The 19,953-nt window shown below is 36.2% G+C and overlaps 1 protein-coding gene across 22 annotated transcripts in view; it reads left to right on the top strand.

Moving 5' to 3' along the window:
- The window catches only part of LRRC7 (leucine rich repeat containing 7), a 181,828-nt gene that overhangs the window by 118,470 nt on the left and 43,405 nt on the right, over positions 1–19,953 (top strand). For 21 of the 22 annotated variants that reach the window (XM_080601781.1, XM_080601779.1, XM_080601783.1 and 18 more), the window contains 7 exons: positions 1,317–1,391; positions 4,324–4,468; positions 4,882–4,954; positions 9,934–10,063; positions 10,455–10,570; positions 17,779–17,848; positions 19,809–19,908. In XM_080601781.1, coding sequence (XP_080457907.1) covers positions 1,317–1,391; positions 4,324–4,468; positions 4,882–4,954; positions 9,934–10,063; positions 10,455–10,570; positions 17,779–17,848; positions 19,809–19,908 — 709 coding nt within the window. Of the gene's footprint in view, positions 1–1,316; positions 1,392–4,323; positions 4,469–4,881; positions 4,955–9,933; positions 10,064–10,454; positions 10,571–17,778; positions 17,849–19,808; positions 19,909–19,953 lie in introns of those variants that run through there. The other variant, XR_013954202.1, reaches the window with a different exon arrangement.

Raw genomic sequence — 19,953 nt, 5'->3', positions numbered from 1 at the left:
TCATCTGTGTCAAGCTTCTGCAGCTCAGATCAAAGTGATTCTCATTCTCAGCCGGCTGCTACTGTTGGACTACTTCAGTGTGAGATGAATTGGTGATCTTATTGTAAATACCTGGGTTAATTACGTGTTCTTAAATCTAGCATTAAATCCCAAATGTATTAGAAATTACTATTAGCAGAAGTAATTTTTTTACACCAAAAGCAGGTTCCCTGGGATAGAATGGCTTTCAGGAATTTTCCCAAGTCTTAGTGTAGAAAATAATCAAGTTGGTGTTCCCTTCAGGGAAGTTTTTACAGTGTCTGTAGGAATTGACACTTCTCAGAAACAGTATGAGGTTGTTGAGTATGAGGTCCGTGTGAGGTCCTAAGATGTTAGGCAGATACATTTTTTCTAGCTATGTTTAAATAATTCTGGTGAAATAGTACTACAGGCTTTTCATATGCTAGAATCTGGTTCATTCTGAAGCAAATGAAGTGTTTTATCAGTTTCTGGCAGACTTTGAAAAAAATCTCTACAACTTTACAGAGTTAAGGCAAATTGAAAATCTTGTTTTACCTGTGAAAATTGTGTTTCATCAAAAAGAAAAATACTGCTTAGGCTGAAACATGGAAATGTTGGTGACCTGATAATTCTCGATTTTCACAGCTGTAATGAATGAGAAATGATTTACGGGAATTGCCCTTTTCTGTTTCTCTCACTGACATCTATAATGTTGAAAATAATACAACATCCGATTAAAGCTCAATATTACTGTAATTTTAAGGTTTGATCATTGCATGCTGCTGTTTTAACTACTGAATATGACAATTACAGACGTTAAATAGTTCATAAATGTGGTATATTCAGGAAAGCATTCAGGAATCAGCCTTTGTTAAGCTATTTTTGAGACCATAAATTATGTAAAAGGCAGAGTTTAACATGTGCTGCAAGATGAGATTTGGTCTTTCTTTTCAGCAGATTGTTTCTAAAACTCCACATTTCTCACTTCACTTATTTGCCTTGTTCATAAATTGCATACTGCCAATAAGCTGTTAAGAACAAGAGCTTCTAAGGAGTTCTTCTTTGTATTCATTTCATTTCTAAAGGTTTCTTACATTTCTTACAAGTTTTTAAAAAGAGCAATAATGTGTAAATTCAGTTCATTTAATATACTGTTTGTTTCATTAGCTATCTGAGAGTGTGATGTGTGCTAAAAAAAAAAAAAAGGAAAAAAAAGATAGAGGGAATCTTTTTGTAAGAAAATACTGATTTATTTAACTAAAAAAAACCAACAGGTTTCTGTAACTGTCCATAATACTATCTATTCTTTTCCTCAGCCTGAGGTTCTCGAACAAATACAAAATCTAAAGGAATTGTGGATGGACAATAATTCTTTGCAAATACTACCTGGGGTATGAAATTTTATTTTATGTAATCAAATCTGTTAAGCTAATAATTAACTATTTACCCTGCAGTAAATGAATGTATGTGCATTTCTTGAATGGGTGCATATTCCTAGTTAAAGTTAATTAAAGTGAATTAGTTGTTATCAAAAAATAATATAGTAGCCATACCCTAAAAGCAGACATAAATATGAAGACCTTTTAAATGTTGTGTTATTACATGATAGTGTCTAAATGGGAATGTGCCTGTTTTATTTAAACCTCGTGTAGTTTTCATTGTGAAGGGAAATTGCTTACTGTTGTCTTCTCAGACACCATACATTAACTAGCAGTTTTATAAAACCCTACTTGACTTTTAAGAAGGAAGAGGAATTATTAAGTAATCTAAATAAAATTAAAGAAAACAGGTGATACATACATGTTCAACTGTTCTAGAAGTGACTGAGACAGTGGAATGAAGGTAGCATTCCATTCTAAAAGCACTCCATTCAGAAGAAAATATATATATATTTAAAAATCTAACCATTAGGCTCATGGATCTATATTAGTGCTGTTTCTGAGTTCTTGCTACCCCATGGTAGAACTCGGATTTTTTTTTTCAGTATTTATTGACGTAAATAATTTGATATTAACAAACAATGACTGGGGAAAGAGATCCCAGTCATTAACCTTTTTCCACACAGGTAGCAGATCTTATGTTTCACATAATGATGCTCCACTGGTGCAGGGAACTTTTAGAAATAGACCTACCATAAAAACGTTTAGGCGTTGTAAGGAGAAGTGGTATATCCTCTTTCAGCTTTGAACATTTATTAATCAAAATTCAATTTTCTGCTTTGAGCAAGGACTCTTTTTAATCTAAAATAATTTATGATCATTTTTCATTTTGTGTTAGGCAGGATGACCAAATGGTCATTTTCAGTCACTGTACAAATGTCCACTTTTTGAGAACTTTTTTAGTGGGAAAAAAAAAGGCTGATTTTGAAACCATTTGTTGATTCTGATATCAACTGGAGATCAAGAACAGAAACATTACAGTATTATTGCTGCACTGTAACTGAGTAGAAGAAATCAGCTATACAAGAGGTTGTGGGCATAAATATTTTAAGCATTATTCTATTTCTTTTCTGATGACAATGAAATTGGTTAATATATCCAGTGCTAAAATGTGTTCCAGACACAATCCTGCTGAGCTATCATAATCCCTAGAGAGGGTGTTCAGAGTTGAAGGTGTTCTGTAGATCTTGGAACTGAGTCCCAAGAAAGTTAATTATTTTCAGGGAATAATTTATGTCTACTAAATCTGATTCTAGTAAGACCCTATGTTTTATGAAAACATTCTCCAAGACAGGCTGTTTAAAACAGTTAATACTAGCCTTAAATTTTGACTTCTAGAATAAGAAAGGAATTACCAAATGGGAATTGATTTTAAGATTTAGAAATTTGTCAAGTTTCCAGTGTTGATAATTTGGTTTTAAAAAACAGTAGTCTGTGCTAGAAACAAAGATTATATTCAACTGTTAGAATGGCAAAGGTTGGGATGAAAGGGAGATTCTTCCCTTTTTACAACAACTCAGATCTGAATAATGATAATAAGAAACTGCCTACTTAGAAGCAGAGAGCAGGTGTCAGCAAGGTAGGAGATGAAAAGCAAGCTGTATTCATACTGTTTAACAAATAAAGCTGTCTAAAATTATTAGCCTTTTTCATATGTACAGTAAATAACCACTAAAAGTATATGTAAATAACCTAAAAAAAAAAAGAAAAAAGAAAACTTTTGTAGAATCCGTACAATTTCACAGGCAATTGCCATGGTCTACCCAAATCTATAAAGTTCTCTTATAGACCATAAATGTTCATTCGTCTGTTTTGAAATGTAATTTTGATACTGCTCGTTTAACTTCTTTGTAGCAAGTCTGTACTTTTTGTGTATCACAAAGTGTTAATGTGAATGCAAGGCACTGCAAGCAGATGGCAACTTCTGGTAATGGTATTGTGCTGCCTTATCTCACTCCTCCTTTGCAATCATATCTGTGCCATTTGGTTGTAGATCCAGCTCAGTCACTGTAAACCCAGCAGTGATATCTCTGTGCTGTTCCACTTGTAGGTTTTAGCATAGGAAAAACAACAGCACCTTCTTATGTTAATTTTTTTTTTTTTGGTGAAATTTCATGTCTAGAATGAAGTGACCATCTTGTGGTGATGAATCAAGAAGCAAATTACTTCTATAGCCTTAAACTCTTGCATGCTAAACAGATTTTCAAAGAAATTAGGGAAGAATTTCTGTCATGTTGCTCATTGATGTTATAGCGGCAATTAAACACTGTATTCACAAAGTGTGCTGTTGGGATTAACCTCTTATAATTGAACTATGAATATCTGAAGTCTAATTTTAGATTTTATCAAATGTAGACAATCAGTACGACACAGAAAAGCATTGCCTGCATATCTAGCTCCAGTGGCCTGCTGGTACAAGTAGGCGTGAATTGCAAATAAATGTCTCTTGGATCTGTGTCCAAGTGAAGAATTAATACAGCTGGATGACTTGGAGAACTCAAACTTTCAGCAGATTTAAAGCATCTGGAACACATGAATTAGTGCGGCGTGTGTCACTTAGTTTGGTACAGCTGACTTGCAGAATTAAAGGCTAGTTTAACCACAATGGATAGCATCTTAATAGGCCTTAGAATTTTCACCTGATCTCTTTAAAAGTCACAGAGAAACTAATTTTCAGCTCTGTCCCATAGTTAAGCCTTTCTTTTTGTGGCTTACTGAACGGGGAGGCTATTAGACCACTACTGATACTGCTTTGGTGAAATAAATAAAAAAGCATGCTGAGAGAACTAAATATAAATCCATATTACAGTCGTTTGTCTTTAAATTTAGAGATTGGCAAGCAGTTTCTATCTGTTCAAGTAACACTTTGTAACATGCTATTAAGTCTATAGGGAAGTTAAAACAGCTCGTGTACCTGGATATGTCAAAAAACAGGATAGAAACTGTTGATTTGGACATATCAGGATGTGAAGGACTTGAAGATCTCCTGTTGTCATCAAATATGTTGCAGCAACTGCCAGACTCCATAGGTGAGAACTCCATAGCTCATGTTTTTATAGCTGAGGAATTTTGTTTTGTTTTGTTTTGTTTTTGGTAGTGATGAGACTTCATGATAATTCATAGACAAGTAGAAATACTGAAATACTGCACTTCCTAAAAATAGGATACTATTGCTATTTTTTTGTCTTTTCATTTTTTTTTCAAGATTTCAGAAATATACCTAGTATTTTACTTGTTGCCATCCAGCTGAACGTTTAATCTGTGCTTCATTTTGATGAAACATATTTTCAATGGGACAAGAATGTGTTTGTATACTGTATATTTTCTAAAATCTAGAACTTAATTTTTTTTAAGTTAGACATCTTTGCTTATTTAAGCATATTGGAGAAAGCAAAAAAGGGTGAAATATTTTTCTATTACTCCCTTCTTTTCTGTTTTGTAGGACTGTTGAAAAGGCTGACAACTTTAAAAGTAGATGACAATCAGCTTACAATTCTGCCAAATGCAATCGGAAAGTGAGTATAAGTCTCAAGATTTTCAACAGTAAGAAAAATCTGTTTTCCCTTCTGCTTGTGGAATGTATTTTTTTTTCTGAAATCAAAGTAAGACAGAGAAGATGTACTGAATTACAAAGTAATTTCAAAATGTGTGCCTAACATGCAGCTTGTAACATTTACACTTGGAGCAACACCATTACTTTTGTGGACTTACACTGGCATAAGTGACAGGAAGGTGAAGTGTATCATATTTTTCAAGACAAAAAACATAAGAGGTATCTTCTGTATGAATCACTTGTAATTTGGATGATTAGAGCAACAAAAGTATAAGAAATATAAGTATTGGGGGCAATATGTCTGTTTCCATGGCAACAGCTAGGACTTAACGCTGGAAAGAAAATGGCTGTAAACCTCATATGTATGAAGATGTCTGAAAATATTGAAGTAGAATGGTAGTAGAATAAATGGAAGAGTCATGACAGTTTCATAGGTGTATACATCAAAATGTGAAAGTATTCTATAAGTAAACTTATTATGAATAGCACTAATGATGCCCTTTAGATATCATTTTGTCAGGTATTATATGATCGTCGGTACAAAATTCTGTTGTGTTGCTGTGCAGAGCTTTCCTCTATGGTCCTGAGTTTACTGCCTAATGAAACCCACAATTTATTGTAAACTTCAAGGCAGGCTCAAGCCTGTCTCCAAAACAATGCAAAGAACCACCTACTTCCAAGTATGACTATTCTTCCGTACACAGAAATAGGTGATTCTTTATATTGTTTCACACGACACATATCCCTTTCTATCATAAGATATCTTTAACATTGGCATTTTTGTAGGATACCCCTTTCCTCTACATATTTTACTTCTGTAATTCAATCTAAACTGGCGTTAGGAAGAAAAAACAGAATGCAGGGTCCCTGGCCACCTTTTACAGCCATAGCTCTTGCATTTTCCTCCTCCTCCTCACACTAGTATTCATGCAGAAGAATTGGAGTTCAGCCTAAGAAATGATTGTCTGTCTGGTGTGACTGAACACGTGGCTGCACCAACCCCGTGCTGTCAGCACAGAACGTGGAGAAAGGGGCAGGCGATGTCTCTGGCATCTGTGTGCAGAGTTGCTCTGAGACTCTGTGCCTGTGCGTACAGTCCAAAAACTATTCTCTCTTCAGCGAGTTCTAGCTCAACAAACCACTTCATTAGGAGTATTTTTCTTAAGCCAGTGCTGTTGTGAGCCTTCCAAAATTAAAGCCTGGAAAGCTTTTGGAACTTGTTCAAAAATATGATAGGACAGTGAGGTCTCTAGAATAGAAATAATCTCTAACCTCTATAGCTAGTGCTACACCTGCAGCCATTTTATAGTAATATTTTCAATAATAATTTAGTTATTTATATGACATTCAGGAAAAGAAAATCCAAATTTGTGAACTATGAAGACTGTAACATCTGAAAGCTCGAGTTTGGCTTGCTATGTTCTACTTCTTGCAGTGCCTTTAGATTTATGTGATATTAACAATGTGTAGTAAAAATTGGTTAAATGAATGACAAAAAGAAAATCTTATTGTGTAGCAATAACTTCTGACTGTGAAAACTCACAGAGCTCAAAGTTATATGCAAAAAGGTTGATATAACGTCAAACATTATCTTTAACAGTTCTGAGGATCATTTTTATAACCTGTCGTGACAATGCTTTCTTATTGAGTGAATTGTTCAGATTGGTTTAGATTGAAGAGGATTCCCTCTTTTTTTCTTTTTTTCTTTTTTAATATCTGTCCAGTATTGTTTGTTGTGGATCCGTAATTATATTTGAAGAGTTGCTTACTGCTGCTCTAAAAGGTGTATTTGCAGAACACTAGGTTAATCATGTAATATTATCACATTATTTTTGAATGACTGGTTGTTTCTTTTAAATGAAGTACTTTCCCTCATTTAATGAGGACAGTGTCTCCCACATCAAAATGAACTTCCTTGCTCTGACTCATCCATTTGGATAGTTTCCTACTGGGTCTCTTTCTCCTGAATGATAGTCATAGTACCCACTGCAGAGTATATTATTGTCACACAAAGAGTAGCGATGTGGAGGAGGGAATTCTCCCTCCAGGGACCAATTTCATGATGAGACACAGAGCACTTCAGCACTGCCTGAGTCAATGTTGTTAGCAGTGAGCCACCACCCTCATTTTTGGCAGTCTTGTTCAAAGGGCAAGCCTGTAAGTGGCATTTAGAGTTGGACCCTGCAGTATACTACGCACAGTAGACCCAGCTTAATAAAACGTTTAAGCATGTGTTTATCAGAGGATTTGTATTGATTAAGTACTTTACAAATCAGACCCAGGGACTGGAGATTGTATGTACAGGACCTGAGCGAGTGCCCATGCTCCCACTTTCTGGGTAGGAAGGTCACGAGGAAGGTTGTGCCCCATACGTAGGTAATGGTGCAGTAACTCAGGAGCCAGCATATTGTGTCAGATGAGTGTTTCATGTATGTTTCTAGTCAACACCATATCTGACAGTATCAGATGCTGCAAATGAAACTGCAAATTTCTATTCCTGGGTCCACAGAATTCCTTTTGCTTGTTGTTGGACAGATCGCGGTGTGTGTGTGTAATACCTGGGATTTAGGCTGCTGTGGCTGTCGGGAGAAAAAGTCCGTGACTGTACAAAATGGGGCTGAGACAGGCTGGAACTACTCTTCTATTCATGGCAGTCTTCATTCTCCATGAATGTCTCTTTACTAATCTGCCTAAAAATATTCCTCATCTACCTTAGGACACATACTGAGAACTACCCCATTTTAATGGGTACCAAACTGAGTGGCAGGTTCATATCTGATTATTGCCTGTTCTTCTTTAAATCTACAGAGAACAATCTGAATTTAGCCCAAGAAGACATTAAAGTTAATGACATTTTAGCTAAATTAGCATGATTGTAATTATAGCTGTTATTCTCAACATACTGTTCATCAAGTCATGGTGAATGAAAAATCACTTTCTGAGCTACATATTATTTAACAACAGTAGTTACAGAGATAAATTATAGTTTCATGGGGACTTTGTTGTTTTTATTGTGGCCATCTTCAATTGTCTACTGATGATGTCACCAGGGAGAAAAGAGGCTGGGAATGTCTGTGCCAGACAATATCTTTCAAATAAAAGTCTGTTGTCTGATAAAGTCATTCTTCGCTGTCACAGAAACTTGCACATTTACAGTTCAGAGAATCAGAGCTTCCGATTTCCATTGGAAACATAGTTGTTCAAAATTAGTTTATCTATTTTCAAGCTTTTCTGATAGTGTTATCTTCAGTAAAAGGAAGAATGTGCACATCTTTCAATTTAACAAGTCTTCAAGTTGGACTTCCATTTGTCAAAGCATGTATTCCGTATGAAGTAGGTAAACATGTCTGGCTTATGCCTTTACTGAAATTGGTTTGTAACTAGTTTGAAATAAATTATGGTAGATGCAAAGCTTATATTAAAGAAAAGCTAAAAAATTGGTTTGTAACTAGTTTGAAATAAATTATGGTAGATGCAAAGCTTATATTAAAGAAAAGCTAAAACCTAGCAGAGCTTCTGGATATATTCCATGCATCTCTTGCGCTAATCACTGTATGACTCACTTTGGCTTTTCAGTCTACTGAAACACAGCAATTATAGGAAAGTTCTGAGAATTCCTTGTAAGGCATATCTATTTCTGGTTTCACATTTCATAAAATCTGAAGGTTAAAAGACATTTTTTTTTTTTTTTTTAAATTAAGAAACTGGGGTAAAGGTTAGTTAGACATATAATGAAGGTCTAGTCTGGCAGCTGTGACTTGTATATGTATATGTGTACATTTATGTATACATATATGTACAGGTATATGTATATGTATATACAGGACTTGTAGCAGAGGTAAACTTTTTTATTGGATCTACCAACACATTTGGAAAATGCTTCTGGGCATCTAGTCCTTTCGTAAGTGGACAGGGAGATGTTGCTAATTATAGAACTTGAGAGAAAAACATAGTACATGTGGAGCAAAAAAGGGACAGCAGAAGTGGGGAGTGATGGTAATAAAATGCAGAAGTATGCCGTGTGCCAGTTCTATGCACTAGAAAGCTGAGTTTCTCTGTGTATAACAATCTTGGTCGTACAATGGGCTATGGATAACCTGGGCTATTTAGCTCAGCAGAGAAATCTGTCTCTATTTCATCCTTTTCTGAAAATATGATTGCATGGAGGAATGTTCAAGTCTCTTTCTTCACACAATTTGACAGAATACAACAATTTAAGAAAAGGACTAAAAGACAGTAATGGAGATTATTTCATTTTTTATAAAGGGAAAACTTGAATCTTAGGAGATGACTTGTTTTGGTCTACTTTGTTTCAGTCCTTGCCATACAGATATACTTTTAAGATCGCTGTTTAGCCAGAATTCTCAACATGCGAAAGATAAGTAGTTTTACAGAAGCTGTGTGTGACTAAAGCAGGCTGAGATTACTTTGCTGAGTTTGGATCCAAGTTCATTGTTTTCACTACTGATCTGTTTTAGAAATGATGTCAAGTGCATCAGTTGGAATGTACATGAAGGCAATTTCTGCATTATTTTTTTTCCATTTTGCTCACCGCTGATATTTCTTTACCTGTTCTATGTCTTTGTGTGTTAAGACTATAATTTTTTTGTTTGGCTCTTCAGTTTAGTATGAATTGCCCTGATCGTTGTGAATTTGGAATACTTGGAAAACTTGCTCACTGCAAAAAGTAAGAATGATAATATGGGAAGCTCAGAGGTCTGTCTTAAACTGTCCTACCACTTATGACTGATAAACAGTGTTCCTAATAGTTCTTAAAGTTGTATTATTATAGACTTCTAGGGAAATTTGCAATAAAGTTTCCATCTTCAGGGTATGGCATCTGTAGAAGTGTGATGGTTTTAAACTTTCAAAGGTTTTAGATTGTTAATTTTTATTACCTAACCCTTGTACAGCATCTAATGACTACATTTACAATTTCAGTTTATCTTTATTAGAAGAATTTGACTGCAGCTGTAATGAGTTGGAGTCCTTACCTTCAACCATCGGTTACCTTCACAACCTGAGGACGTTGGCTGTGGATGAGAATTTCCTTCCTGAACTGCCCAGAGAAGTGAGAACCTGATTCTGTTTCTAAATTAGATTGAAATGGTTTGTGGTAGGCCTAAGACTTCATCCATACTATGACAAATTATCTCTTAAAGCAGTTATTTCTGCACAGTGCTGAATACCAAATCTTTCTTACATACTCAATAGTAAAATAATAAAAACTAAACTAATAAACTCATGTAAAGATGAGAATATCACTCAAAACCAGTAGTTCAGGTAATGTAATGTAGAGCATTTCCGTGAGATTTCTGACAGATATTTTCTGACTTTGGATTCTGTATTTTCTGTTCTTTGTTATTTATAGGAAAAAAAAATTGGCCACCTTCTGACATAAAATTAGTGATAATAAATTTTATCAAAATCCTAACATCTTTGTTTTTTCTCCATTCCTATAGATTGGAAGCTGTAAAAACGTAACAGTGATGTCTCTGCGCTCTAACAAGCTGGAATTTCTTCCTGATGAAATAGGTCAGATGCAGAAGCTGAGAGTGTTAAATCTGAGTGATAACAGGTATAGTTCACATAATTTTCCTAACTCACTTCATAAGAATTTGTTTTAAAAGAATAGATAATTCTCTCTAGATATTGTTAAAATACATTTATATAAAATACATGAAAGCATATGAAATACAGAGAAATTATATTTATGAATACTTGAGTATTTAAACTATATGGAAAAATTCTTGATTTTTTTTTAATTTTTATGGTTCAGGTTTCAATTCCATGACCTCCAAAGAAAAACTTGAATGTGGGGAGCATCTGGGTCTCAGTGTGCTTTCAGAGATGAAAGACTGTTTACTTATTTTATCACCTGCTGTTTCCACATGAAAGTGTGATATTTGGTTTTAAAATTGTATATAACTTTATAATATTTAGTGTTGTGCCCTGCTTGAAAAATTGTGACAAGCTGTTATATAGGAGATCAGTAAGTGCAAACATATTACACGTTACCCTGACTCCACTGAAATCAAAAGAAAATGTTCTGTTTCCTTCAGCAGGGCAAAAGTGTTGTCAAACAAAAACACAAACCAAACACCAGATTCTCTGTTCTCACACACTTCACTGTTCCTCTGAGAAATGGAATGCTTAAAACAATACTTTCTTGGTATTATGCTGTGCTCCCATAGGCATCAGAAACGACTGACTTTTCCATGGAATTTAAAGAAACATATGTTCCAAGAATATGTTAATTTCAGTACAACCACAGAAATACAAATTTGTCTAATAATGCAAGAAAAAAAAGGTGTGCGAATACCATTCTGTTCCAAGTAGCTATCATCTGTACTCAGTAAATATCAGCGGAAAAACTTTGCGTATCTGTGTCTGATTTACTGTCATCAGTTTCATTGTTGAAATTAAGGTTGATCATAAACTATAAAATCAAGATATCCCTGTAATATATTTATTCAAAATTATTTACTTAATTCTATTAGATCATTTTCCTCACTGTAGTTGTGTATCATAAAGTGCATTATGTATGGACCAGAATGTAAAGCTAAACTGATCTCCAATCTGTGCAGAAACTGTCCAAGTCCCACAGTCAAATCTTTTTGGGTTTCATGTTCCAGTGCTTTCACAGGGCCACGGGAGGACTCTCCCATCAGTATGTCACCACAGTAGTAGAGGTTCGTGGTCTTATCTGTGGAGCTACAGACTGGAGCTGTGTTTTAACTTTAAATTCCCTCAGGCTGGCACATCCAGGTGTATGGTGATCCTGAATACAGAAGTGATACAGATGAAAGCAGCAAATATCAGAAACATGGTGAATTTTCAGGTGGACACTTCTGGTGGCTGCTCTACTGTGTTGCTGCCCAGCCAGCTCTAGCAGCGTGCAGGAGGGCAGAGGGTGGGCACGGGGCTGGGGAGGCAACAGGACGGCGCTGGCTGGGGGCATCTTAGGGACTCCAGGGAGCTGCAGCTGCAGAGTGCCCTCACTGGCACATTAATCCAATCTGAGCTGGGTCACTCTGACCCCTTTTCAAACCTGTAATCATGCTGTGAGTGTGTGTTGAGGAAGCAGAAAATTAGTCTTTTTTCTTCTTCTTCTTCTTTTCTTTCCTTTTGCCAAGTAACTTTTCAGCCAGATCAGCTGCATATTTCCGGCTTTGACTACACGTGTAATTACTGCTTATGAGTGCTGTTGCTGGGGTGAGAGGGAGGAAGTGGCTCACTGCTGGCAGAAGGCAGCGGAGGTGGTCAGAGTATGCAAGGCTTCTTGACAAAGCTGACCTGACAGCTGGCTGCAACTGAAACAGCAGTCCTGCCCACTTGCCTTTTTCCCCGGCTGCCCAGAGATAAGGGAGCATTTGGGATTTCCTTTGTGGGGTAAATGGTGGGACCAGCATCCCAGCGGTGTGATGTTTCTTAGACTGGAACATGCTCAAGTGCGTGGAAAATTTACTGTCTGCTCTCCAAATGGTCATGCATTCAAGGAGTGATGGACAACCTAACTGTGAAGTAGCATGTAACGAGTTAAAAAGAAGCCCTCTCTCCCTTGTGTTATCTGGAGCCTATCTGGGTATAAATGTCAAAAATCTACATTTTTCATGTCCTCCTGTATCATAAGTGGCAGATTTGGTTTAAAGTCCTCGTTGGATATCTTTCAGGAAGGAGACAAACCTGGCATAGACTTCTTTGCCACTTAGGCTAGCAAGAATCTCAAATCTTTGTGAGTTGACGCATTTTGCTCAAAGGTGGGTCAGTGTTTGGAGTCCCTCCCTAGTGCATTTTTAATACTCTGGTTTCAGCTACTGCAGGCTTTCGCTCTTGTTCTGTCTTCTGAAGGCCCTCATCATTTTAAGATGAACCTTTCTTATTTCAATTGACCAGAAGCTATTTTGATTCCAGGATTTTCTACAGACATTTATGTTAGAACTCCATTTTAACCAGGGAATTAGATTCCAGCTTTTCCTTCCCAAGCCTTACACTCTAAGACTGTATCTGTACTTCTCATCTCCGTGGTTGGGAGTCCTCTTCCCTTTTATCTTTACAGGTCCAAACCTACTCAACCCTGTTAAAGACTCTACACCACTGGGAAACACAGTATTTGGTTGTCGCTACACAATAAAAGGCAATGGTGGGCTGAATCCTGACTTGCTACCACATAGCTAAAGTGGAGTCTAATGAGGGTTAGTGTGCACCTGACCAGAGCTTAGGTGGCTTCACCCTGTGCATTCTGGAAAGTTTTGAATCCAGATACCTGCAATGCAGCTACCTGGAGATTCATCCTTGCCTTTGCCAGGCATAACACTATCTGTCTCCAAAGCTTCAAGAACCAATGCAGCATTTGATAAAGTGGTTGTGCAGTTACTACTTGTGTGAAAGATACTGAAATCTCCATCACATAATGACACACTGGGGTAGCTGCTCGGATTCACTCACTGCTAAGACTGCACATGGGATTCGTTTAAAGAAAAAAAAAAAAAGATGTCTTACCAGTAACCGGTGTTCTTCACAATGTGTAGTCCACATATACATTTGTCTTCCATCTGCTTCTCCTCTCTCCTCAGAGTCCTTCCAGGTATGAGTCCTGTGATTGAGAGGTAGAATTGTTAGAATGTACATTTGGGCTACACTTCTCAAAGAGCATCGGTTACTGGTAAGTAACCTTTCTTCTAGTTTTAGATTGTTCTTGCAGAAGAGCTGAAAGAATCATTACCTTTCTGTATTTGCACTGCTTCTGCTTCTGTCCTGGGGTCTGAACTCAATTACTACTCTGAATCTCATGAACAGAAGTTAGATGAAAAAAGATCCTAAGATTATGTGATCCATTCCAAAACAAAGGACTGTTCCTTGGTGTATCTTTTCCTTTTCTGTTCAATTATTTAATTGTACAATATTGCTTATTGCCAAAGAGGTAATTATTTCTGTCCATTAGTATCCACAGGCATTCTTGTGAACAGTATATTGAAGAGTTAATATGAATTATGTTCTTTTAAACTTTCACACTACCAAAACCCTGTTGTTGTCAGTTTGCTGAGTGTTACTGTAGAGAACTGTCACAAGTAGCAACTGCCTCTGGGCTTGAGGGACTGACTGGTCTACTCTAAATTACTCTAAAGTCCTCATTCCAGCATGGTGTAACACAGTGACATACAGTTTCTTTGAGGTTGTGGGCTATTGGGTGCTAATGGTTTTAATGTTCAGGGATGTCATTTCAAAAAGTGTGCTGTTGTTGCTGTTGTTGCTTTAGTTTGGTTTTATTCACCTAAGGGAATTCACAGGACGTTTCTTTTTTTTTTTTTCCCCCTTTTTTTTTTCTCATATGAAAACATTTTATGTGTGAAAATTAAATACAATAAAGAACATATGCATTTCTTGCTTTTCTGAACTATTACTGCGGAGAGTTAGTTTGCTGAAAAATCAGTTGGTGCTTTAGCGTTTTCCTTTTAAAAAATATCTCTATTAATAACCTTTAAACTTTTACATTTGCCAAAGCCATACATGATTTTATACATATTTTAACATAACTAATATGAATACGGAAAATGTCTGTAGCACTAGAAGATTTCTTTGTTTTGTTATTACATGTTTAGCTCTTTTTACAAATCGGTTTAAGAGACTGCAAAACCAAGTTAGTGATTTAAAACTTGTACAGGAATGCAACTGTTGTTCATGCAAGAAAGCATGTGCAACAGATGGCTGCCAAGTGTTAGAAGCAATGTAGTTGTTGTGAAGATTCAGAGATACTGCCTTCCCGCAGAACTCAAGCCTCTGGCTGCCCTTCAGCTGGTGCCTGAGGGAACGGGCGCAGGAGCTATGGCTCTGTTTCTGTTAGCAAGTTCCCAATCCTGACTTCTGGATTATGGCTGCTCTGAAACCATCCTACAGCAGCTTCCAGTAGGCAAACGGCCTCATGCAAACGTTATTTACTCAGGCTGAGCAGAGTTTCAGCCATAGTAATAATAAGTTATTTTGGTACAGCAGAATTTGCCTTTTCATTGTAAATTGATTAATTTGGCCATCTTCTTAATATAATTAATAATTAATAATTGGTTATTCTTAATAATTAAGAAGATGCACCTATTAAAGTTTCATCTAGCATTGTGAATATATTTTCCTTAGATTTATAAAAACAATTATACATGTAATTTTCCATGCTGTCTAGTGAGATGCTTCAGCATCTAAGCATAAAAGAAAAGTTATTTGTTGAATAGCATATTCATGAACACTTAATTTCTTTGTGTTAATATCTGATTGCAGGCTTATATTAGATAAATGGAAGCAGTTCAAACTAATCACTTTTTTTATATTACTGAAGGACAGTTTTTTCCTTGGGGGAGGCCAAATCTTTAACTGAGAAAGCTGTGAGTTAGTTCTTTGAAATCAGTAAAGTTATGATGATTTATACCAAATAGGATCCAACTCCTAATCTGTAGAAAGTAATCAAGCTACAACTATGCGTAAGTAACATTTGAGGTGCTTTGTAGCTGTAGCATAAGCTTATATTGACTGATGAAGCTATAAAAACATTTATGTATTTACCTTTCATGGTTAAACTAATGTAGTGTAAATGGCAAGTATAACAGGCCTTGTTTTGAAAATGGGTAAGATACAAAATCACTTGGTAATTCAGTTGTTCATGAAAGTCAGAGTGCTTGCATTTGCATTTTTAGTGCACATAAGGAGAAATGTTCATAAACTCCATAAAGTTTAAAAAGCAGTTTTAAAATTGACAGAAGAAATTGCAGTTAGGAAAAGAGGATGAGTCTTATCTTGATGGAAAATTTTCAAAAAATGGTACTGATTTTGGGTGCCTCCATTCTTTGATCTCTAATTTGAGATTTTTTCTTATTAAAGGCTCCTTAAAATCAGTCCGCTTCAGATGTTTAAAGCTAGGTGTCCAGGCTTATGTGCAAAGAAGAATGAAAAATGAACAGTTCTGTGTTTTATTTGAATATGGAAATGGAAAACCAGCTTGGACATCCACTTGCCACACGTCATTTCTGAAGAGTGCTTACCAATTTTGCTTCTCCCTTTGATACACACTTCTCAGCTTGAGTTGGAAACTTCACCAGTAATGCTCTGCAGACAAAGCTTTCTATGTAGTTCTGAAACACATCCTACGGATACTGAATCCTAAAGTGTAAAGAAATAAGGGTATCACTTGAAAAGCCAAAGTTTTTATCTTTTTATACAGAAAGCAACAACAACAACAAAAAAATCCCTGAATAAAACATCTAGATAAACACTATTTAAGAATTGTTTTGTTAACTGTTAAAGCTTAATCTTGTCACTTTAATTTATAAAGAATATCTCACTCTGCCCTATTCCAGAGAAAAGTGTTGATTTAAATTTAAACACACTGCAGTATGCATTTTATAGGAATGAAACAGGAATGCAAGTTAAATATCAGGAAGTTTAGGAATTCTTTCCTGTCTTGTGGCATCAATTATAGACTTAAACGTGCACACATATGTAAAGATACTCTAATCTATACAAGCATTCAGTTGGAGATTATCTCACAACACCGTGTGTGTGTATATATTCACGTCAATTTATTTCTCTTCTGTAGATAAGTCATCTTTAGTATAAGGTATTCTTATTACAGTCACAGTCTTTAAAATGTGTTACTTGCAGTAAGTAGACACTGCTTTCAAAAATAACACAATATTTAACAGTAGTATCTTTGTAGCAAAAAATGCACCCAAAGTAATTCCACAGTGGATGCACTTTCAAAACGCTGCATAGAGGCAATGGTACAAAAGCTTGTGAGCTACGTATCTTCCAGAAATGCAGATAGATTTTTAGTACGAAGAAGACTGTAGGAATATTATCAGTTGTTTAATGGTAGAGGGACAAAGGATTCTCCTGATGATGCTGTGCAGGTGCAGTCCCTTAGAGTAGAATGCCTGTCTTTATTTGAGGTGCAAATGAACATATTTGTCAGTCCTCCCCACAATATCAGTTTGTCTGACTCTCTCAGAGAAGGGCTTTTCCTCTCTTCTTTTTGTTAAATCACATTTAGATTTTGTCTTTGTAGTCAGTCCTTTGGCTGGTCCATTTCTTTCGACACTCCTCCAGCTCTTTAACCTTCTGTAACACAAAGATGGAGGATATCAGGATGTGACTAGGACATCCCTCTCTGGCTTAGTACAGGCTGCAAAGTAAAAATAATGTGTTCAGAATGAGTTACTTACTGGGAAAAACATGAATGAAGTTTCCACAAGCATCTAGTCATGTTTTCCCTGTTCCCACATGCAGATTATTTTAGGAAATGTGTTCATGCATATAATTTTTTTTTAATTTACTTGATTTTAATTTCATTCCTAACATTTCTGCAAAAGTGAATTTTAAGTTATCTTTGAGTAATTTGTGTTCAGAAATTTAACTGATAAATAAAAGGGTTTATGTTAACTACACTGAAAACTGTAAGGACTTTGCTATAATTCTCACCGGGATTTTTTCTGTGTTATAAGCTGTAACTTGTGTTGGTTATAAGTTATAAGCTGGTTATGTTACAGCCATGGCAAAACACTGGTATCTCCTTAGTACCTCTAGGGAATGAAGTCAGTAGTTTTAGAATCCAAAAGTCTCTGTTAATGTGGAAGCAATTTAAGGGGAATCCCCTTAGTAAATTACTATGTTTTAATAAAATGTGAGAGAAAATAAAGATATGATAGCAATTTCTGGATGATCGAGACAAAATGTTCGGCATACAGATTAAAAAGGAACTATTGTGGAAATGAAGTATTCATGTTGTTCCATTATCATTTACAGACTGAAGAACTTACCATTCACTTTTACTAAACTTAAAGAACTTGCAGCTTTGTGGCTTTCTGACAACCAGGTAATGGCTTTCAATATTCATAATTTCTTTAGTAAAGTACTAGGTAAAGTACTTAGTAAAGCAAGGGCCATAAATGAAGCCTATAATTTAATACATGACTGTAGTAGAATTTAATACATGACTGTAGTAGAATTTTAGAAGCGTTTAGTCCCGGTCCAGCTTGCTGCTTTCATGCCAAGGTGTAGATTCTCCTTGCTGTCATTTATTACCTCTTGCTTCTAAATAACCTTCTATATCCTGACTAAAGTAGTAATATATAGTAGTAAATAAAGTCCAGAATTATCAAGAGAATGTTTTTCAAATAGAAAATCAAGAGGTAAGACTTTTTTATTAGACTTGTTCTTAGTTTGTCCCACTCCATATTCCATCTATGCCTACATTTTTGTCTTCTGCCTTTTCCTGTCCATGCTTCCATTCCTGTGTATTTTAAACTCCATTAAAGTCAGTGGGAGTTTAAAAATGTAGAAGACGAACAAGTACTCCTAATCTCGTTTTAGAGAAAATTCTCATTTAAGTTCCTTTTAAATTTAAGCATGCCTTTCTTAGTTCCAAGGGGCTTGGTTTACATGTCACTACTATACATTCTTTAGGATTCTATTTTTAAAGAAATTTTGTCACACGAACACAGAGAAATGCAACAGTTAGCCAGCATCTGAGCACTAAAATAAGCCCCCCATCGATCTTGGCCAGTATTGGTGGATAAAATAATTTTGCGGTTCCAGAATGTGACTTTAAGTGGAGAAAATCTCAATTAATAACATGCTAGAAATGTTCAACATACCTACCAGTTTTTAATACTTGCAATAAATTCTCATAATCTCTTCTTTCTCACCTTACAATAATGCCCAACATCAGATATTATACCTCCTTAACTGAAGTTGATCAGGGTAATTATCATGCTACTGGAAATGAATCCATCCTTTTATCTGGATGAAGAAGCCACAGGGACTCTGGCTCTGCTGCTGCCTGTTTGCAGACCAGGCGCATCCGCCCATGCTGAGCGTGGCTGAGGGCAGAACCGTGCAGAGCAGCACACACAGGGCTGTGTCTTTGTAGTGGTACCAGGCAAACCTCCGGGCTCCTGCCCAGCACGTAGCACTCAGCTGGGCCCCCAGACAAAGCCGAGTGTACTGCAGCCAATAGATTTACATCAGCGCTTGCTTATTGCATTTCTCCTTAAATTTACTTTTTGCTTGTATAGCTAATCAAAGAATTGTAAAGCTGAAGGGAGGGGAGACTAATCGGGAGAGATAATAGAAACTTATGAGTAAATTTTATAGTGCTAAATTAGGATTCTCCTCCTGTTCACTCTTATTTCCATCAAAAAACTAACATTGCATGACACCTCCACTCAGCCACAGAACATATATTTCTTTTTAAATATACAATATTTTTTCAGCATTTTGACTTTTCAGTGATGAATTTTAGATCAACTTCTATTCTGTGAATCGTGACAGTCACTCCTACATTAGAGCAAGGCAATAAAAATAATCAATTGAAGTAAAACCTAATGGTAAAATCTGAATATTCAAGGTGCTTCCATGTAGCTTGTGCCAGGGTCACGCTCAGCTGAACCAACAGCGATCATGAACTTATCTGTCGTTAACCTTGGCTTAAAACAACTCGCAGCCGTAATGTGCGTGTTCTACTGTGCAGTTGCAGCTCAGTTGTTCTGATCCCGTAGCTTCCTCACTGGTGCCATTCTGAACACACATTCAATATTTCTGATGTTTAGTGTTCTTCAGGTGGCCCTGGTGGGAATCACAGGCAGACTAGAGGTGAGAAATGGGAGAGTAAGAATTTCCATCAAACTAACACTTGTTTTAGTCCACGGAGAGGATTATTTTTGCACAGAATTTTAGTTTTTCCTGTATTATCTATTTATCACATACTAAAATCTTGTTTCGGTTAACACACATGCTCTGAGTGACCAGTCCTTTGTTTTGCCTTTCCTGTACAGTCTAAGGCTCTCATTCCACTGCAAACGGAGGCTCACCCAGAAACAAAGCAGAGAGTGCTGACTAACTACATGTTTCCCCAGCAACCCCGCAGTGATGAAGGTAAAACATCGTCAGCAGTTCCTACACAGGCAGGAAGAGTGCTTG

Source organism: Anser brachyrhynchus, assembly GCF_964034855.1.
Source record: "Anser brachyrhynchus genome assembly, chromosome: 8".
NCBI lineage: Eukaryota > Metazoa > Chordata > Aves > Anseriformes > Anatidae > Anser > Anser brachyrhynchus.
The sequence above is the reverse complement of the archived record's forward strand: the minus strand, read 5'-3'. Positions and strand labels throughout refer to the sequence as shown.